Genomic DNA, 18,729 nt, shown 5'->3' with positions numbered 1-18,729 from the left:
AAGAAAACAGTAGGTACATACACCAGCACTTTGCAGAACAGATGCTGTAGTCTAGGAAAAGGAAAGGGATGTGGGCAATGTTTCGTAACACAGATTGCAGTTTAACTGTAAGTATTATTGCTGGACCACTTCCCAGGCTGCCAATTCTGCAGTTATGTGCTAGGAGCGCTTCTGTGCCTCCTTGTGCACTCCCTCAATTCCTGAAGGCATGTCTTGCTACATTGTCCTCCTCACACGCTACAAATAGCCCCTTCTGGCAAAGAACCACTCTACTTCTCTATGACAGAAGTCTTGCATTCTGTCTCTGGCTTTTCTTTGAAAATTTAAGTAAGCAAAAACCCAATTACGACAAGGTGCTTCAAGGATAAGAGGTTGTCAGCATCACAGAGGGAGACAGGAATGAAAACAAGACTTCACAAGGCTTCTAGATCTTAAATGATCAAAATCTGTAAAGCCAAAGTATTCGTTGTTGGTGAAGAAAAGAAAAACAACTCCATTACATGAATTTAATCTAAGACACTGCAAAAATTCTTCCCTACAATCATTAAGGAATACAGCAGTGTGTGTCACCACTGTAATACACACCAAAGTAACTACAAAGTTGGATTAGTTCTCCAGAAAGTAATTAATATAATTTAATGCATTAAAAGGCACAGGGTGCTCTCCAAAGAAAGCTCAAAGGAGGAAACTTGTATGTGCATGAAAAGTAAATCATGAGTGCAACAGACACTAAAAATAACTGATGCTTTCCAGTCTGTACAAGATTGTACTTAAATTTTTTATTAAAAAAAACTGTAATCACTTCACTGTCATCCCACAAAGTGCAGCACAACAACCTCTCCAAAAGAGAATTCTGAAGAAAGTAGCTCTCATTATCTTTTTTAATGGGTACTCAATATTTTCATTAGTAACTGCTAGATTTTGTTCAGACTATTAAGAGAAACAATAAAACCATACCTCATATAAATAGTCTGTTGAGTGATAATTCAAAGCTGGAAATATCTTGTTTTGTGTCATTTTCAACATTTCAACTGTCTGGAAGACATACAGAATATGAATCAGTTAAAAACTTTTTATATCACCTCAAAATGTTGAAAGAGAAGGCCGAACATCAGGTTCAACATTAATAGCTTAATAATTTCTAGCACATAGACCACGGACTGAATTAGATGTAGCAGAAGGCTACATCAAGAATTCAGTATTCTTCCTCTGGAAGGCTATAACAGACCAACTACAGACCATGAGCATTTTTTTTTTGGTTTTTTTTTTTTTTTTGTTTTTTTTGTGGGTTTTTTTTTTTTTTTTTGTTTAGCTGTGTCTCTTGGTGTTTATTTCTCAGAAAACCTTTAGAACCATTAAGTGACTATAGGCAATACAAATTACCTCCCTTATGCAAAAACTCTTAAATTAACTGATTCAATGATTGTTTTATGGATTATAAATTAGCTTTTAAAGGCACAAATTCAACTGTTTATAGACTATTAACTTTTCATTCCCTCATGTATTTTTGAGGGGACTTTCCCCCCATTTTCAGTTTTACAAGAGAGAAGGAGATATTGTATAGGCTAACTGATAGCACGAGGCCCTGATGGAACACCAGGTCTCTAAGTTAGTTGATGATTCTGAGGGGAACTAGGAGAGAGGCAAAAACTATACAAGGCCAGAGACATGGTGTGAATGCTAAACAGTATATATTTATTGTAGGTGGGATCTGCACAAGGTAGGACAGTACTTTTTCCTAACTAAAAACAGGTAGAACAGTCAAAGATAAAAGTAAGATAATTCTATCAAAAAGTGTATGATGTATTTGAATTTCAATTAAAATTAATTCCATAAAGAAAGCCTGTGACAGAAGTCAATCTTCATGTATGTACCAGTAATTATAATAACATGAGGCTAAAACTGCCTACCCAACAAATTTGGAAATACCAATTTCAGGTATGGATGCAATAGAATTGGAACCAGTGGAGGAAAAAGTAACTAGTGGGTTGTTGGTTACTTGAAAAGAGTCTGGGCAGAGAAAAGAAGTGCAGGAGAGGTAAAAAAGTAGGTTCAGGCAAGGAAACAAGACAGGGAATAAAGTACACAAAATCATATACGGAACAAAGTAGGGGGGAACCTTCTGAGGGAAGGAGTGTGGATAATTTGAAACAGTGGACCAAAATCGTAAGATGCTAGAGAAATCCCTTTGGACAGCCTGCTGGATGGTCCACCAGATCTACATCCAACAGATTTGGTGTGGGAGAGTGGAGCAAGCGGGGATGGGTTTTTTAAGGAGGAATGGATCCTCACCTTAATAAGTACTAGAGGGCAGTGGACAGAACTGCACCTTAGCAGAATTGATGTGTAACACTGACTAAAACTTCTTTATAGCAATATAACCATGCGCTGATTGAAGCTATAGAATTGCAACTACTACTCTCAGTGGAAAATCTGAATTAATACACCTAGAAGTAGTGAAGTGCTCAGTAGTCGCTCCAGCTACCACTAGTATCTTGAGGATACCACTGCATCCGGGTGCGCTCCAACTTTCCAGTTCAAAACTAAGAAAGTGGGATCTAGAAATACTACTCTGTGAGGATACAAGGAAATCTTCAAAGTTTTTAAACGAAAAACAGAGTCTGCAAGAGGATATGACCCTGTTTCACTCTCCAAGGACTCGAGGGAGCACCACTTCCAGTAAACGAAATATGCAGGATGAGGTACTTCTGCCGGCATTAAATGTTTCTAAATCTACAGCGGTACGAACACAAACCAACCACACACACCCACCTCAGGCCCTCAGGGGGCCACGACCGCCCTTCCCCCAGCCCGTGGTGCCTTCGCACCGCCCGCTCGGGGAGGCGAACTCGCCCCTCTGATTGGCTGTCTCCAAGAGCGTGCACCTCTGATTGGCTGTCTCCCAGAGCGTGCACCTCTGATTGGCTGTCTCCCAGAGCGTGCACCTCTGATTGGCTGCCGTTGTTTCCACCGCCCGCTTTTCCCGATGGGAAGGCTTACCTGACAAAGCTGGAAGTATTTTTAAAGCAGTGAATGCATAAGTAAAAGCAGTTAAGTAACTTCTTCTGTTACCCCCTGTAACAGTTTGCATGGGAGAAGAAGTTATAATGATGGGGTGGGGTCAGTTTTTAAAGGGGTCGTATCTGAACGGCTGACCTGCTGCCAGTTAGCTGTGAGGAGAAATAGAGCAAGGCTGCAGCTTAATACCAGTACTTACTTGCCTGTGTCCGGAAAACCTGTGAAATGTCAGCGACTACAAGAAGCAGTCAGTTTAGGGGGGAAATTTTTTTTTGTTTGTTTGTTTTGCTTCTAATGGCTGTCTAAATTGTTCTCGCTCCCCTCAAGCTGCTGCCTATTGAACAAATGGTATTTCTCAAAAGGCATTTTAGTGTCAGATTTCTGCAGTGCCCAGACTCTGACTAATCCCTGGAATGATAAAAATTTCAGAAGCAGTTGTGTGAACACCCCATCTCTCCTCCCCTACCTCACTCCAATCTGATCCTACACCCATCCTACCCCATAACTAGGCCAGACAGTTCTGCTTGCTAAAATCGGAAATGACACCTTATTGTTGTTGCCATGACAAAAACATTTTGTTGTCTGTCCATGCCTTCTCCTCCTTTTACCGTAGATGTGCATACCCACTGAGAACACCTCAGAAATGTAAAAACCCTTGGCAATGCTGTAGCAGGTGCGTGCAGACAGTTGCTACAACAGTTTGAGGAGTCTGGAAAAATGCATCTCCTCCACAACTTACTGCAGGTTGAGTTCCAGATGAGGGCTGGTTTCTCTGTGGAAAACAAAATTTACACTTTTCACTCTGATTCCAGGAATTCCATCAGTACTTGTACATTCCGGTGAGTGAAAGAGTTAAATAAAAAGCATGTGACAGATGCTTTCCTTACTGCTATGATGTGATTGGGTTTTTAATCTTTTTTTAACTCTGAGGATGGGTTTAGCTCAGTCACAGGCACATTGTCAGCATTTCAAAGACTGTTATTCCTATGAAAAATGCAAATGCCAATAACTTAGAGTTTTCTTGGTATTTATATATTTATAATATATTTCTATTCTGCTCTTAAAGAATTAGGAGACAAATTGTTAGGCCAAGTAGGCACAGTACAGAACTCACTAACTTCCAATTAAAATACTTCAGAAGTGATCCTCTCCAGTTGGAATATAGAGAAATGCATATTTTACCCATGCTTAGACAATCTTACTCCATCCCCAGGAGAAAGAGAAGCTGTTGGCAAAAGTTAAGGCCCCTGGCACAGAGGCCCCAGGATGAAGAGGAAAGGTGAGAGGGTATTTGCCTAGTGCAGAAGCTCTTTTTGCTGCCTCAGCTGCTACAGTGCCACTGCATGGCCTGCAGCCTTCCTGGTGTTCAGACTCCCTACTGCATGCTTCCTGCAGGGCTTGCTCCCCTTCCTTGGATAAGTACTGCAAGGCAGCTGCTGGTGAGGCAGGACACCAATATTCTTGCTGCCCTGTGGCAGGGCACCTTGGTTCATCCCCTTATTTCCCTTCAGGGTCAGGATTAGTTTTCATGACTTCAGGAAGGGTGTGAAGCCCCAGCTATGCTCATGGCCTCTATACAGGTTTGAATTGCAGAGCAATGCTCTGCTGGCCTCAGTCATGCTCTGAATGTTCTCTCCCCACTGCTGGATGCCTTACCCTGTTCACCTCCTTTCTACTGCATCAGATAATGCCAGGACTCATCCATCTGGTCCATGTCCAGTCTCCAGATATTCCTCCTTGGCTCTCAGCTCACAGCCCCACAGTTTCAACTTCATGCCTGCTCCTAGGATGGGCATGGAGGAAACAAATGTATTACCTGCCCTGTCCTGGACACTATGTCACTGTTGTTTTCCCAAATCATGAAGAAGATGTGCTCCTGCTGAACTTCTTATGTGGGCCGAGTTTGGGGCAGAGCAACACCACCAGGTACTTGAGCAGTGCCCTCATGCATCCACCTTTGGATGGGTGGCCAGGGCTGGCAGAGCTACAATTGTACAAACACACAAGACACTTTCACAGAAAGGACAGAACCCCTCACCATGTTGCATACCCTAAAACAAGCTCAAGGCAGTGGAAAAACTCAGACTGAATGATGATTTTCCACCCTGGTAGCTCTTAAAAAGGCAGTTCTGCTGCAACGTCTGTGCCACATACCCTCTCTGGGCAGTCCCAGGCAGGAGCAGAACTGACTCTTGACACATTTCCAAGGAACAGGGAGGTTTTGCTTAGCCCACTTTGGTGGTTTCCCTGTTGCAACTAGAGTTACAACATAAGCATCTTTGCTTGCTCTTGCTGCCCAAACTCTTCACAGGCACAGGAGAGAGCCAGGTGACATCTAAGACAGGCTGGTGGATGCTGTTCCTGGAACAGCCTGTTTCTCACCATCCCAAGTGATGCCTCTGTCTTAAGATACCTAAAGAAGTGCTGAAAGTCTCCAGTGTGCAGGATCTATCCCTGAGCCTGCCAGGCTGTGCTGGAGGCCACAGGAAAGGGCCCCACTGCAGTGGAATATCATCATGTTGGAGCCTGTTTGCTGAGATTGTTCCATGTCATGTCACAGCCACTCCTCACTCCTTCAGGAGCCACTCTTGGGTGTGAACTTCAGCCCATGTGGCCACCAGCTTCCCTCACTCCTCCAAGAACTTCTGCACCATTGACCTCCTCCAGCAAAGTGCTCTGGAGAGTATTGCAAGGGAAGCAAAGAGGATGCCCTAAATCCTGTCTGCTGAAGGCTTTTTCTCCTTTAACCCATCATTGTCACTAAACCCCCTACAACATCAAGAGCCTGGTTCCTGCCTGTGGTGCCTGACTAGCACCCTGTGTGGAGAGCTCTGCTTCCTTGAGAAGCAGCACACATATGCACATACGCAGCAGCCTTTGTCGTCATTTGTGTGGCAGATGATCTGTTGGATTGCGATTCCACACGCAAAGGGATGGGATGAAGGAGGCAGGGGACAGATGAAGGAGACTGCAGCCCAGCACTCAGCTCTTTCCTGCACCACCCATCACTGCTCAGACTCACAGCATACACGATAAACATGTCTGCCACACCTCCCCTTTGCCCTCTCCAGCTCTTCTCGCTTTCATGGAAAGCTGCTGCATCATGAATGGTTGTTTCTCCTCCAGCGAGTGCTTCTGTGATTCTACTTTGACTTGTTCTGCTATTGCCCTTCAGTGCCTCTGGGTTTGGACACAGAGGAGTGACAGATGCCATTCACAAGCTCCAGGCCAGAGATCTCCAATGGGCAAGACACATGCCACATACTCAAACAGGAGAGCTGACCCAGGCAGACAACATAGCATGGGCTCACCTACTCCAACAGTTGAGTATGCTTGCTCAACATCAGTTTTGCAATCAGCTCCATTCCTCCTCCATGTCCCTTTGCTCTGGGAATAGGCAGTAGCAATATGGTGTCAGCATGAGGTAGGATAACCCCCTCTCTATCCAAACCACTGGAAAACTGCATGTGTTTGTGATCACCACCCTCTGCTCATTCCAAAGACACTTTTGTCAAGGGGAGACAACTTTGCCAGCCTCAGCTGGACTTTTTCCAATGAACTTATTGGCATAGCTGAGTCTACACTGTGACTGTACTTGTCTAATGTCTCAGGATCAACATCTGTAGGTCCCATTGAAATGAATCCCACTTTGATGAAATGTACCTTTAAACAGCAGGACATCCTGCTACTGGGATGTGGGATACAGCTGTGTTGGCCCTGCAGCAGGAGCTGAGCTGCCAAGCTGCTCCTTCTCCCCCCACAGCTGCCTGTTAGAGCCCTCCACTCCCTTCATCTGGCTCCTACCCAAGAGGTTACATCAGGAAAAACTATTGCTTTCATAGTCAAACCCAGCATTCCAAGGATGTTCTGTCAGTGAGACTGGCCTTTCCTCCTCCTCTATGACACAGTGCTGGTGAGGGTTGGACCCTGGCATACCTGTGGGGCTGTTCTTTGTCCCCATCAGGACAACACTAGTGTGGCTCTGTGCCTACCTTCCCAAAGGATGGACTGGGGAAGCACTCCCACCCCAGGGAAAATAAACAGAGGTGTAGGTAAGGACCTTACAGAGGAGGGGAGCACAGGCCAAAGCATGCTACCTGTGGGTGTGCATGAGGAGATGCAGGTCCTCCTAGTGTCACTGCTGGAGAAGCTCCAGAAACTGCCTTTGCTCATGTCCACTCCAGCTCCTCTGTCTGGACCTGCCTAGCCCCAAAAGAGCTGCCCCAGGATCAGAACTCCCACAGCAGCAGAAGACTGTAGACATCTCTGAACAGTAACACTTCTCTCTGCCCTGTCACCCTGGTGCTATTTAAAACAGACATGAAAACTCTGCCTCCCCCTGGTTCACCTGTGATGCCCCACTCAACAGGTGATGGGGCTCACTTGTCTCTCCAGTTGTGCTGCATGAGCCTGGATATGGAAAAGCCCTGCCCAGAAGTCTGATGCAGCCTGGAGATATGCTCCACATGTGGCAGCCTATAGGCACACAGAGATGCTCTCAGCAAGGTAATGCCCTGGAGAGACCACGTCCTCCTCACCTTGTGTGAACAATCCATTCACAGGCCCTCGTCTACCTGCCTGACTCCACCTCTAGCTTGGGTCCTTTTCCCCAGGAGCAGCTCCTACTGCAGAAACAAGCTTGCTGAACTCTATTCTTGGAGAACAGACTCAAGGAGACCTTGTGTGTCTGAGAGACAGTGTGTGTCCTACCACCAAAGCAGGGCAAGGAGACTCAGCTGGATGAGAAACGGAGGCTTCCAAGACCAGGCAAGAGCTGCATCTGCTATTAAAGGCACTAATTCCCTTTCAGTTGTCTGGAAACCATCTCAGAGTATCTGAGTAAGCATCTGCCAGTAAGTAATGCCATGACACTTCAAGTGAAAACAAAGAACAAATGGATTTTTTTAAACTTGTGAATTAGTGTAATGATAAAAGCAATAAAATGTTATACTGACTTTCATTTCAGGAAAAAAAAGTAACTGGAAAATATAATTGGTAAGTCTAGAAATGGTGATGAGAGAAAAATAAGAAACTTGATGAAACACAGCACATACCTAATTTCCAGATTGAGTACATGAAAAATGGAGAAACATGGTTGGTTTTGTTAATAATTTGTTGAAAAATGCACATCCACATATTGCAAATCCAGCAGTGGTTGTAGAAGAGGTTTTGTGAAAGGCTGCTGCGGACATAATTGAGCTCCACTAGGGGCTGTCATTGTCACATATCTAGATGAACAGTTTTCTCTTGAAAGAGCAAAGTGTAGGCAGAAAAATCCCACAGGGACCGAAAAAAAAGAGCTTCAGATCTCTAGGTACCTCCTTTCAAGGGGTCTTTATATTAGCCCAAAGTCTGTCATAAGGCAAAAATCTCATAAGGGGAATTAACTTTAGTGACAGTCCCTGAAATACATGTACAAAGCTTTCATGGAATTGTAATGTATTTTCTTTGTTGTTTTATTTTCTTGCTTTAAATAAAAAGTTTATGATAGCGAAATGATTATGCTGACACAGAATTTTTGCAAACTTATTTTTTGTTTAACAGGTCCCAAATACTGCAAATTACCATGCCATCTTCCTAGAAAAAACATGTATGTATGATATGTGGCATATAATACTGAAGATTTCTGCATTGTTTTTGGAAACCCTAAAAACAGTTTGAGTAAATGAGTAATATCATAATATTAAGAATGCTTTTTGAAGCACATTTGCAAACCTTATCTTATACTAATCAGAGTAGGCATCAGAGTGAGTGACACTAAAAGGTGACTCCAGTCCTGGGTCATCTGTGTGATGGAGGAAACCCATTTAAGTTACCTTATGAAGATGTGCTAACCACAGACATCCTTGGAAACACATAAAAGCTTAAACAATATGAGTGAGATGCTTTTATTTTGTGATACCTTTAAGATTAGAGCTTTTTTATTGTTCATTTTATAAGTTGGTCTAAGACATCATGTGGTGGGATAATGTAGTATAATACTTTGCCACAGGTATGCCAGCTGTAGATATGTGGCGAAGGCATGAAGCACAGTCTCAGAGAATAGCTATCTTTTGGCTGAGACTTTGCATTGGAGCATGGTTTCACTGAAAAGTACAAGGCAAAATAGCTACTGTTTCAGTGTTTCTCAGTGAGGTCACCTGTCTGAGACAACTGCAGCACTATTTGATGAATCAAAAAAATCCTGGGACAGTTAGTTATGGTGACTTGAGTTTAAATCTGAACAGCAATAGCAAGTCCCTTCTGTTCTGCACAGGTAGGAAGCCTATAAAATTGTGGACCTTTCAGTGGTCATGCATGTTTTTAATCACCAAGGAAGCAGATACATGGTTTAATTCAAGGAGCTTAGTGTCAGGCCCCCTGTGCAATCAATATATGTGCTCACTATTTCAGTGCCTGGAGGAGTGCTTTCATTGCACAGGCTGGGGAGGAGTATTACTCTTCCCCTTAGCTACCAAGACTGTCTCTGAACTCAGATATATGCAAAGTGTCAAGTTGGATGGATTACTCCCACCAATTTTGGGAGTTGCATTTCTGGCCTAGAAACACCATTCTGCAGTGAGCATCTGCCATTAAAAGAGCTCAACACCCGTGTCTTCCTACTGTGTTGGATTGCTGTTGTCATGCTACCATTCTTGTCTATGCTGTCTTCAAAGCAGCTTCGGAAACTTTTGCCAGGTTATGGCAAAATATTTACCTAATGGAAATATATAATGAAAATACATAGTGTTTAAGGACAACACCTCCCATGGAGACACAATCTGAAATGCTGTCCTCCATTAAATGTGGCAGCTCTCAGTGCTGATCAGTCGACTACCTGCCCTCAATGTTTAATAACACAAGCCTTCACTGCATCTGGATCATTGCTGGGAAACTCGATATGTTTAACATTTCCTCTACATGCTTCACTGTGATGTGTGAGTGGAGGACTCATATTGCAGGACTTTGTGATACCTGCACCATAGAATCACAGAATAGTTTGGGTTGGAAGAGACCTGAAAAAGTCCTCTAGTCCAACCCCCCTGCCATGGGCATATCTGTCTTCCACTAGGTTTCTCAAAGCCCTATTCAACCTGGCTTTAAACACTTCCAGGGATTGGACATCCACATCTTCTGAAAAACATCTTGTCTGTCACCCAAGCTGCCAGTAGAGGAAAGGTGAAGGGTTGAAAAGAGACAGGAGGAAACATGCTGACTGCAGAGTGGCTGAAGAGGTAGAGGGGACACTCCTCTACTGTGTGTTTTGGGAAGGTCTCACTACAACATACACCTGAGGCAACAAGAGGAAAGCAGGGATTTTGAGATTTTACATTTGTGAATTATAGTAAGATTACAATGCATGAAATACAGAGGTCCAGACTCAGGCAAGGCACATCTTCAATGTCCTTAGGGATATACTAAATCTAACAGGAATTGTCTGAAACTAGGTGTTGTGCATAGGTGGAGGAAGCCAAACAGAAAACTGCAGAAGGAGCAAAGATGAGCACAAAATCTGCATGTGTTATTGGATGGCAGTTAGTACAACCTGTGTCCTCTTTACTGCACACAGTTTTCCATGTCTCAGTGTGGTTATTACACCAACTAAGCCTGTCAGGCTTTGATTAATGCATATTTTCTACACTTGCTAAGCATTTATAGTGTTTGTTATTTTCTGTGAGCTCATTCTATTTGATTATAGATCTGAGACATTTACATTTGTTTTTCTCCTGTGTATCCAGAACTGTGAACATTTAAGTATTAATGAAATTCTTAATAAAAAAGACAACAGTCACACTATTCATAATACTGCCATGAGGTTGCTGATTAGCTGCAGTTTTTTAATCTCTTGACTTCAGTAAGTATTTGTAAATAGCTTGAATATTGCTCTCCAGGATAGGTCTGCAGCTGGACAAAACTGCTCTAACATTCTGGGCAGTCATCTTGAACAAAATATCTTGGAATTTGAGTATGGTGAAACTAAGTGCTTCAGCACCGGTCACAGTACTTATTGCTGATATGGCAGGGTTTTTTAAATGAATGGCAAATTAACAATTTTTGAATAATACAGTTGAAATTATAAATTGTTAAGTCAAATAATTTGTGATGTATCCGTAGACTGAGGTAGCCAATAGAATGCTAAAACAAATCAGTAGGCTCAGCTTATCAAGGGTTGCATTCTAATGTGAAAATTTAGTAAAATCTGTTTGCTTGAGTGACATATGCTTTTTTACTTGTGAGGCTTACATATGGGTTAAAATATGGAGATCTTTTCTACTGAATAGTTTTGCACATAAAACGAAGAATAACTGTAGTAAATAAAAAGTGGTATGATTTGTGTTTCCAAAGTTCTTGACTTAGGCTCATGTTTAGCATTTTTTTATAATAGCATCTCAGTTATACCTGGCAAACTACATTAATCAGGATATAAAACTCTAACAGAAACAAGGAGATGCTGACAATAGTAGGAAGCATTATACCCCATGAGTTTTCATAAGTCTCCTGAACAGGGAGAGTACATTGTTGTAGCTTGTTCATAATGGCTTGAATGACATTGATAAGAACTAAATCATAGAGAAAATAATACTTTTTTTTCATGCAGGAACTACAGGAAGATATTTCTGCTGTTAAAGTGAAAAGAAGCAGAGGTATACCCAGAAACTGTCTGAACTTTTTGGCTATTGTAACTATGATGGAGCAGTTTTCCTGGATAAATGGGGTTTTTGGAGGTTTTTGACGGTTCCTCTGGGTGCTTTCTTATCACAGCCAGACTCAACAACTTCTGGTCTGAGCTGAAATGAGGCCAAGTTGTTGACATTCTACATGCTAAGTTTGACAGGTAATAGTATCTTCCAGCTCTGACAGCCATCTGATAATACTCAGTTGAACAGTTCTTGAATGTACCAGATTAATGACAAGAATGTAATTCAGATACTATCTCAGGAGTTCTACTGTGCTTACAAATGGGACTTACAAATGGGAGAGCAGGGGAGCAAGTCTGAGCATTGACTAATTCCACCTCTGCTGCTGGAAGGATGGCCTGCTCTTTCTGTCAAGCACTTCAGGCAATAATGAGAAAAATGAACAAAATTAAATTGGTCTTTCCCTCTGACAAAGGAATCATCTGTAATTGTTAGAATGGAGGGCCTTGAATAAATACTCCTAGGTGGAGAGTCTAAAGAAGTGGGAATCTGCAATGAAAAATTCTTTGTCTATGAGGTAAGTGTCCCAGTCTGTACTAGTGGACAGTGAGCAGGGACTGACATGGGATCTGACAGGGATCTCATGAAGACTAACAGCTGGTCATGAATTCTTTTTATATAAGCTTAACTCTTCAGTGAATACTTCCAGACTGTTAAGATGTTGATAGCTTCTTGGACATTATAAACCGAAACAAATGCAAGTTTTTTGCAAGGCTATGACATAATACATCAGATAACACACTAATGGGTATTTGGAATGCACTTAGGAGCTGTGATGTCTGATATGGGAAAGGGCCTCTAAAAATAGGCTCTAAAAGATATGGTTTTTAAAATCTAGAATGAGTACAGCTCTGCAATTAAATATTTCAAGGCTTTGCAACAGCAGTGGTAGGTCCAAGGAGAGCTCACTTTTTCTAACTAGACAGAATCTTTGACATAATGATTAAGTTCAGAATCTTTCTGAGTTTAGGAGATAACAAGATGTCTGCCTTAAGACTGTGCTGATACTATTCCTGCTGCAATTTTTTAACTATCCCTCCAACAGCTTGTGGTGGTGAAAGGCAGCATTATGGTCAGAAAGCCTTATATGGACCTATAATGACAGATTTATTTCTTTCCCCTTCAAACTTTCACCATTCATTAGGTGTTGCAACACCAACAGGTATTATCTATCTACTCCCTCAGCAGAAGCAATGCATTTTGGTAGTTGTTGGAGGAGACGTGAGACCAGGCTGGATGTAAAAGGGTTTATTGTAAGAAGCTACATTTAACATTTCAAATATCTGTGAGTCTCTGGACATTTTTGGTTTCTCCATACTTTCATCATCTGTTTGATTTCATCTTCTGCACTTGATGGACTACAGGGGGAGGCTTATTTTGAACTGATATTCAAATTCCATAAAAGATTAACTGCTGAAAAACTGTTGTCCACTCTTTACTGAAGTGTTGTATTGCTGACATTGTAAGCATTGTGAATAAAATATTTTCCAAACTGTATTTGGTAAATATTTGTAAGTACCAGTGCATTCTCTTTATGATGATGTGTAAAACCTAATTACAAGGGGTGTTTTTTTTGTTTTTGTTTTTGGTGTTTGTTTATTTATTTGGTTGGTTTTGGTTTTGGGGGGTCTTTTTTGAGGGGAAAAAAAAAGGAATTATCACACAGAAAATAGATTCTATAGGTACTTCATAGCACGGATAGATTGTTTAAGGAAATGTCCAATTCTTCTAAAATGTATGTTACTGATGGTGTTCACAAGCTTTTATTAACACATAGTGTCTGATATACTCTGGGGACTGGCCATTTTGAGGATGTTAATTGCCCAAGAAACAGAGATCAAACTAAGAGCATACAGTGTGCTTTGCCTTATCTGTTAAGTGCCATCTTCTCACTTCTGATGCCAATTCTTATTCTTATCCAAGCCTGACTTTGGTAATGTATTACAACACAAAATACTTTCAGGATCATGGATCAAAGTGTCATAATTATTGCAAAATGTTTTTAAGTCAGGTTTCAGCTTATGAGTGTATTTGAACAAATTATTTGGTGTAGTGAGACCTTCCAAAGGTAATTAATGTTCTGTGCTGGAGTTCTTTCTTATCTTGGCTGCAGTACATAAGGGCAGATTTTTTTTCACCACAGAAATTAATTCAAGTGATGTTGCCTGGTTTCCTGCTGGACCTAATATGTAATGTTGACAGCTAGAGAAATGGAAAAGAGGAAGATGTAGCTGGTACAAATTCTTAGGGTTTTCAATGTAGTTGGAGCAGCTTATGTGCATAAACTGTCCCAATAGGCCATAATTACTCTGTTCTTAGGGAAAAGGTGGAAGAAACACAGCTTTGGAAGCTGTAGCAGTAGCAAAAAGTTTACATGTGGCAATACCTGTCTAAGAGTATGTCATGTGTCCCTAATACCACTGGACTCTGCTTAGAGTGACAAGCAGCATTTGCTTCTGTTTCACATGAGTATCAATCACTGCTATGAATGTCATATGAGCTTTTGTGCTGGGAGTGCCCTCAGTCTGAGATGAATTTGTACACAGATATGTTTTAAGTGCCTTCATGTATCCTCTTATTTCTTACTCTCCTTCAGTTCTGTGTCAGTAGCAGTGTCTAAACCCATTTCTTCTACTCACCTGGAGACCTGTTACTTGAGTAGTGGGGTAATTTTTGTGTTGACAGAAAGTCAGCAGGACAGAGCAACTTTAGTTAGTAGGCTTCATCTCTAATTCCTGATAATACACCTAACTCCTTTCCTAGGCCCACTTGGTCTACAGTAACTCACACTACTGCACTTTTTTTTTCTCAGGAAGGTATAAACATCCAAGTTCACAAAGGAAGGCACTTAAAAATCAAACATGCTTTCCTTAAACTTGGGATCAGAAAAGCATCAAGGCTTGGACCCTTACAGCATGCCAAATAATCTCATTCTGACATCCACTTCCTGATGTCCATCCATTTCATTCAGCATGTATAGTTTCCTTGCAATGCCACACAGCAATGTTAAATTATAAAATTAGTAAATCATTTGAATAGGGAAGCTTCTTGCACTGCATGATTTGTAATGTATAGATGTAAGAATGATAGTCATGTAAGAAGTGTTTTGCATAACACAGGTGATGTCATGCTTCCAGAGCCTAATTGCATGTTCCATCAGTACTGCAGGGAGGACAGGAACATAGTTACAAGACTCTGACATATTGTCTTCTGCAATGTTGGTATAGCATGTCACGTTGGTGCCTCACTCACTGTCAGAAGTTTTGAGATTGTCAGAATTGCCATGTAACTAACATGACATTGTTTATAGCTTTTGCATGACACTGGAAAATTAGGGAATGTTTTCATGTGTGTTGTGTGGCCTAAGGGGAAGTCCAGCTGAAGTTTCAGTCCAGCCAGCTCTCTCTATCTGAGCAGTGTGAAAAGAGCACAGAATTACTATTGGAGAGAACTCTTGAAAAACAAAAGTATAAAACTAAAATTTCTGTACAGAGATGCAAACTTAACAATGCTTAATTTGTATTTTCATAAATTAAATAGCAAGAAGCCAGGTAAAAGACCATATAGAGATATTTCTGGAGTATTTATTGCCCTTATGAGTTTATCTAACATGAAGTAAACAAAAAAGGATATGACTTTGGTACTTCAAATGACAGAAGAAATGTAAAAACTTCATGCTGTGTTCAATAAGCTGCATCCCATGCCTGTGTCCTGTTTAGTAGTGTAGTATTGCAAAACAGTGGTGTCCTTTTCAGGAATGAGACTCTCAGCTCTAAAAGTTAAGCTGCATGCCTTGATTATTCATTAACACCAAATTCAGCCAAGGAAATTTCCTTGTTAGTATGTGCCATGAACTGAATGAAATTAATGGGCAAACAACAGTTTTGATCAGGTTTTTTTGTTGGTTTTTTTGTTTTTTTTTTTTTTTTTTTATTTGAACTTCATTTGCACTGTAATAATCATTTATCTAACTTTTACTTGAAGGAAAACTTCTTGACTTCTTGATTACTCTTAAAACTGTCCTGTAAGACAGCAGGTAGTGGAGTGAGCCAAAAGGTTCCTTCTGGCTTTTTGGGGTGGATTGTTACACCCTTGAACTACGTGCAATGTAAAATGTCTTTTGAGACCTTCAACACTTTACTAAAAGCTATAAGAACAAGATTGAGCAACAAAGTAATGCCATTTATAATTTCTTTTGGCAGGCATCCAGAGGCAAAGAAGCAATTCATAGCTCACAGATTACACAGAACACAGGAGCACAGGGGAAACATAGAGTCTTTGTTTCTGCTAGGGAAAAAAAAAAATCAAACCAGCAAAGACTTTATTCAGTTTTGATGGTCATTTTCTGAGGTTAGCTGTGTCCCTGCCTGCAGCTGAAGTTGGAGACACTGAAATATAAGAAAGCAAAGATAAAATTCACCCTTAAAAATAAGTCGGCTACTCCATTCTCTTACCTTCATGTCATCTGTCATTGAGCTTTGTGCAGTCTTTCCTTGATACAGAAATTTCCTTTTTTTTTCTTTTTTTCCCTAAGATGAACATCCTTACTGTGACTGATACTTATTTGGGTAGTTGGAAGATATGAGTGTAAACCAGGGCACTATTATGCTGCATTGGTAATGCAGACTTCATGAGTGAGTGAGTTTTGGCTTCAAATGGGCTTATAAGCAAATAGGTTTTGATTTAGTCAGGATCAGTATTATATACTGAAACACTTACTCAGTAGGGTCTTTTTGGAAGAGAGAAACATTTTTAATATTACAAAACTCTTTGTGTTGATGACTCAGCTCCCAGTGATTCATATTCTATGCTCACATTTCACTTAATTTTCACATCCTGAGGTTCAGGGTTTTGAGATGACACTTTTACATGGCTGGAAGATTTATTGCAATGCAGGACAAAGATAAGCCCATTTATTTTTTTTGCCTTGGTCTGCTAAAATCCATTCCCTCCTGCTCAGCACTTAGCTATGTGAAACTTGGTGATAAGAAGCTCCACCTCTGATTTTGTGACAAGTTCTGCATAATTATTTTAATGTCATTTGAGTGAACAGATAAATTATAGAATCCATCCCAAAGGGAATGCAGTTTAGGTCAGATATGATTGAAAAAGATAACAAGAAAATGGAAATGGGAAGAATGATTACTAGTGAAAGGTAATAGGCATCTTGCTTACTACTATGCATATATTAAGCTCATTGGTATCATTAATAGAACACTTTTTGCAGATACATATTGTGTCTCACAAATTTATGCTGAATGGTGTTGCAATCCATGGGCCGTTTGATAGGAAACTGCTCAGGAGTTAGCAGGACTGGCTAATCTTGGAAATGTACCCAGCAACAAGATGTTTTGATTTTGAGGAGGCATTGTCTAAATCAGGAAAAGAAGGGAGTTTAAGAAAATGCGGCAGACAAAACAAAGTAATCAGTAAATCTGAAATCCTCATCTATGAGATCTCCATCTATGATATTAAAACATGTATGATACATGTTTGAAACACCTCTTACATAAAAGAAATGTCCACAAAGTCAGAATTCTGCAGAGTATATCACAGGAATCAGTATAAGAGACTCTAAGGCTGAGAGGGCTTTTTCTGACACTGTAGCAGAATTAAACCTGTAGCAACTAATAATCCTCAGTTAAATACCTCTTGAACATAGCAGCACAAAAAAGCTTGCTTTATGCCAAGTCTCTTTCATGCAGAAATGTCATTATTTGACCTCCACTTACAAAGGGTTCGCTGCATGTTGACAGCATGACTTTCCAGTACTATGTGTAAGAGCAGACCAAAGAAGAGTTCACAGAGAGTTGGAACAGCGTGTTTCACAGTTGTGCAGTCCATGTGTGCCATCAGCATGCCTGGAGCAGTCAGTCAATTTTTGTCATGGACTGTACATATATACAAAGCCATGACTTTGGCTTGCAGAGTGCTTACCCAGTCCCTGTTTCTCTAAAGGACTATAAAGAGTACCTATAAAGGAAGGATTACAGAAGTCAACATGGGAAACAGATAACTGGATTTGGGCTTACCCCCTTCTTCATTGAATCATTTCCTTCACTGTTGTAAAAGGGCAAAGCTGGAAGGGAAGAGGAGAGGACTCAGTTTCCCTCCAAAGACTTCCCCTGTGAAGGGCATTTGTCTTGTGGCAGGACATCATTGTACAGGCTCAGACCTCTTTGGGGACAATGCTGCTGGTCAGCTATCAGCAAAGCTTGTCCTGTTGGTGAGTGTGATGAGGTTTTTGGTTAGTAGAATGTCCCACTGAGCCAAGACAGCTGGAGGTTAATGGATTGGAAAATTCAGAGCATGAAATTTGCTCACTGTCTTAATACTTGCAAGGATTGTCATCCCAGCTGCTGCTGCTAGTGAGCAACACACAAAAGGAGGCTCAGCATGGCTGGCTGTGAGGACACACATGCATACAGCTGTATGGGGCAGCTGTTTTTTTTATATGACTAAATTGTGGGAATAACTTAGAAATTTACTAAGCCTTGCATCACACAGTTTTATTTAAGGATGGTGAAGATTACTTCATCACTAACTCATACCTAACATGAAAGACAGGAAAACTATTCCAGGATTTTTCTTTCTAGGAAATTTTGGGGACATTGATTATCCCTTTATGATTATATTTAATGAAATTTTATTAGCTATTATATAATTTAGCATATATATGCAGAGATTGGAGTGCATACACTATGCAGCCTCAGACCTAGTAGGGAGTAATGTTGCTGTCCTGTAGTGAGGATCCTAAGGTTTTGGGATAGTATGGTCCCACTGACCCAAGTCAGTGTCTGTTTAATATATGCTACAGTAATGGTAAAATAGTTAGTGAAGTTTTGTTGACACTTAAACCTATAACAAATGTACTTGACAGGATTTCTTTCTGGTTTGCCTATGTGGTACTCTCACTGAATGTCACAAATGTTTTCTGCAGTTCTAAGGCTGAGAAGGTAGGCTTTGTGCATGGAAGTTTGATGCTGTGAGACACAAGCTTCTTTCATAGGCTTGGCAGCATCCATAAATATGC

At 41.0% G+C, this 18,729-nt stretch overlaps 1 protein-coding gene across 1 annotated transcript in view; it reads right to left on the bottom strand.

Moving 5' to 3' along the window:
* Window positions 1-1,026, bottom strand: part of SHOC1 (shortage in chiasmata 1) — a 43,692-nt gene extending 42,666 nt beyond the window's left edge. The window contains exon 1 of the mRNA XM_062513492.1: window positions 958-1,026. Within this exon, the coding sequence (XP_062369476.1) occupies window positions 958-1,026 (69 nt within the window). The remainder of the gene's footprint in view (window positions 1-957) is intronic.
* Window positions 1,027-18,729: the final 17,703 nt, after the last annotated feature.

This window comes from Cinclus cinclus, chromosome Z (assembly GCF_963662255.1).
Source record: "Cinclus cinclus chromosome Z, bCinCin1.1, whole genome shotgun sequence".
Taxonomy (NCBI): domain Eukaryota; kingdom Metazoa; phylum Chordata; class Aves; order Passeriformes; family Cinclidae; genus Cinclus; species Cinclus cinclus.
This window is presented reverse-complemented; position numbering and strand designations above follow the sequence as displayed.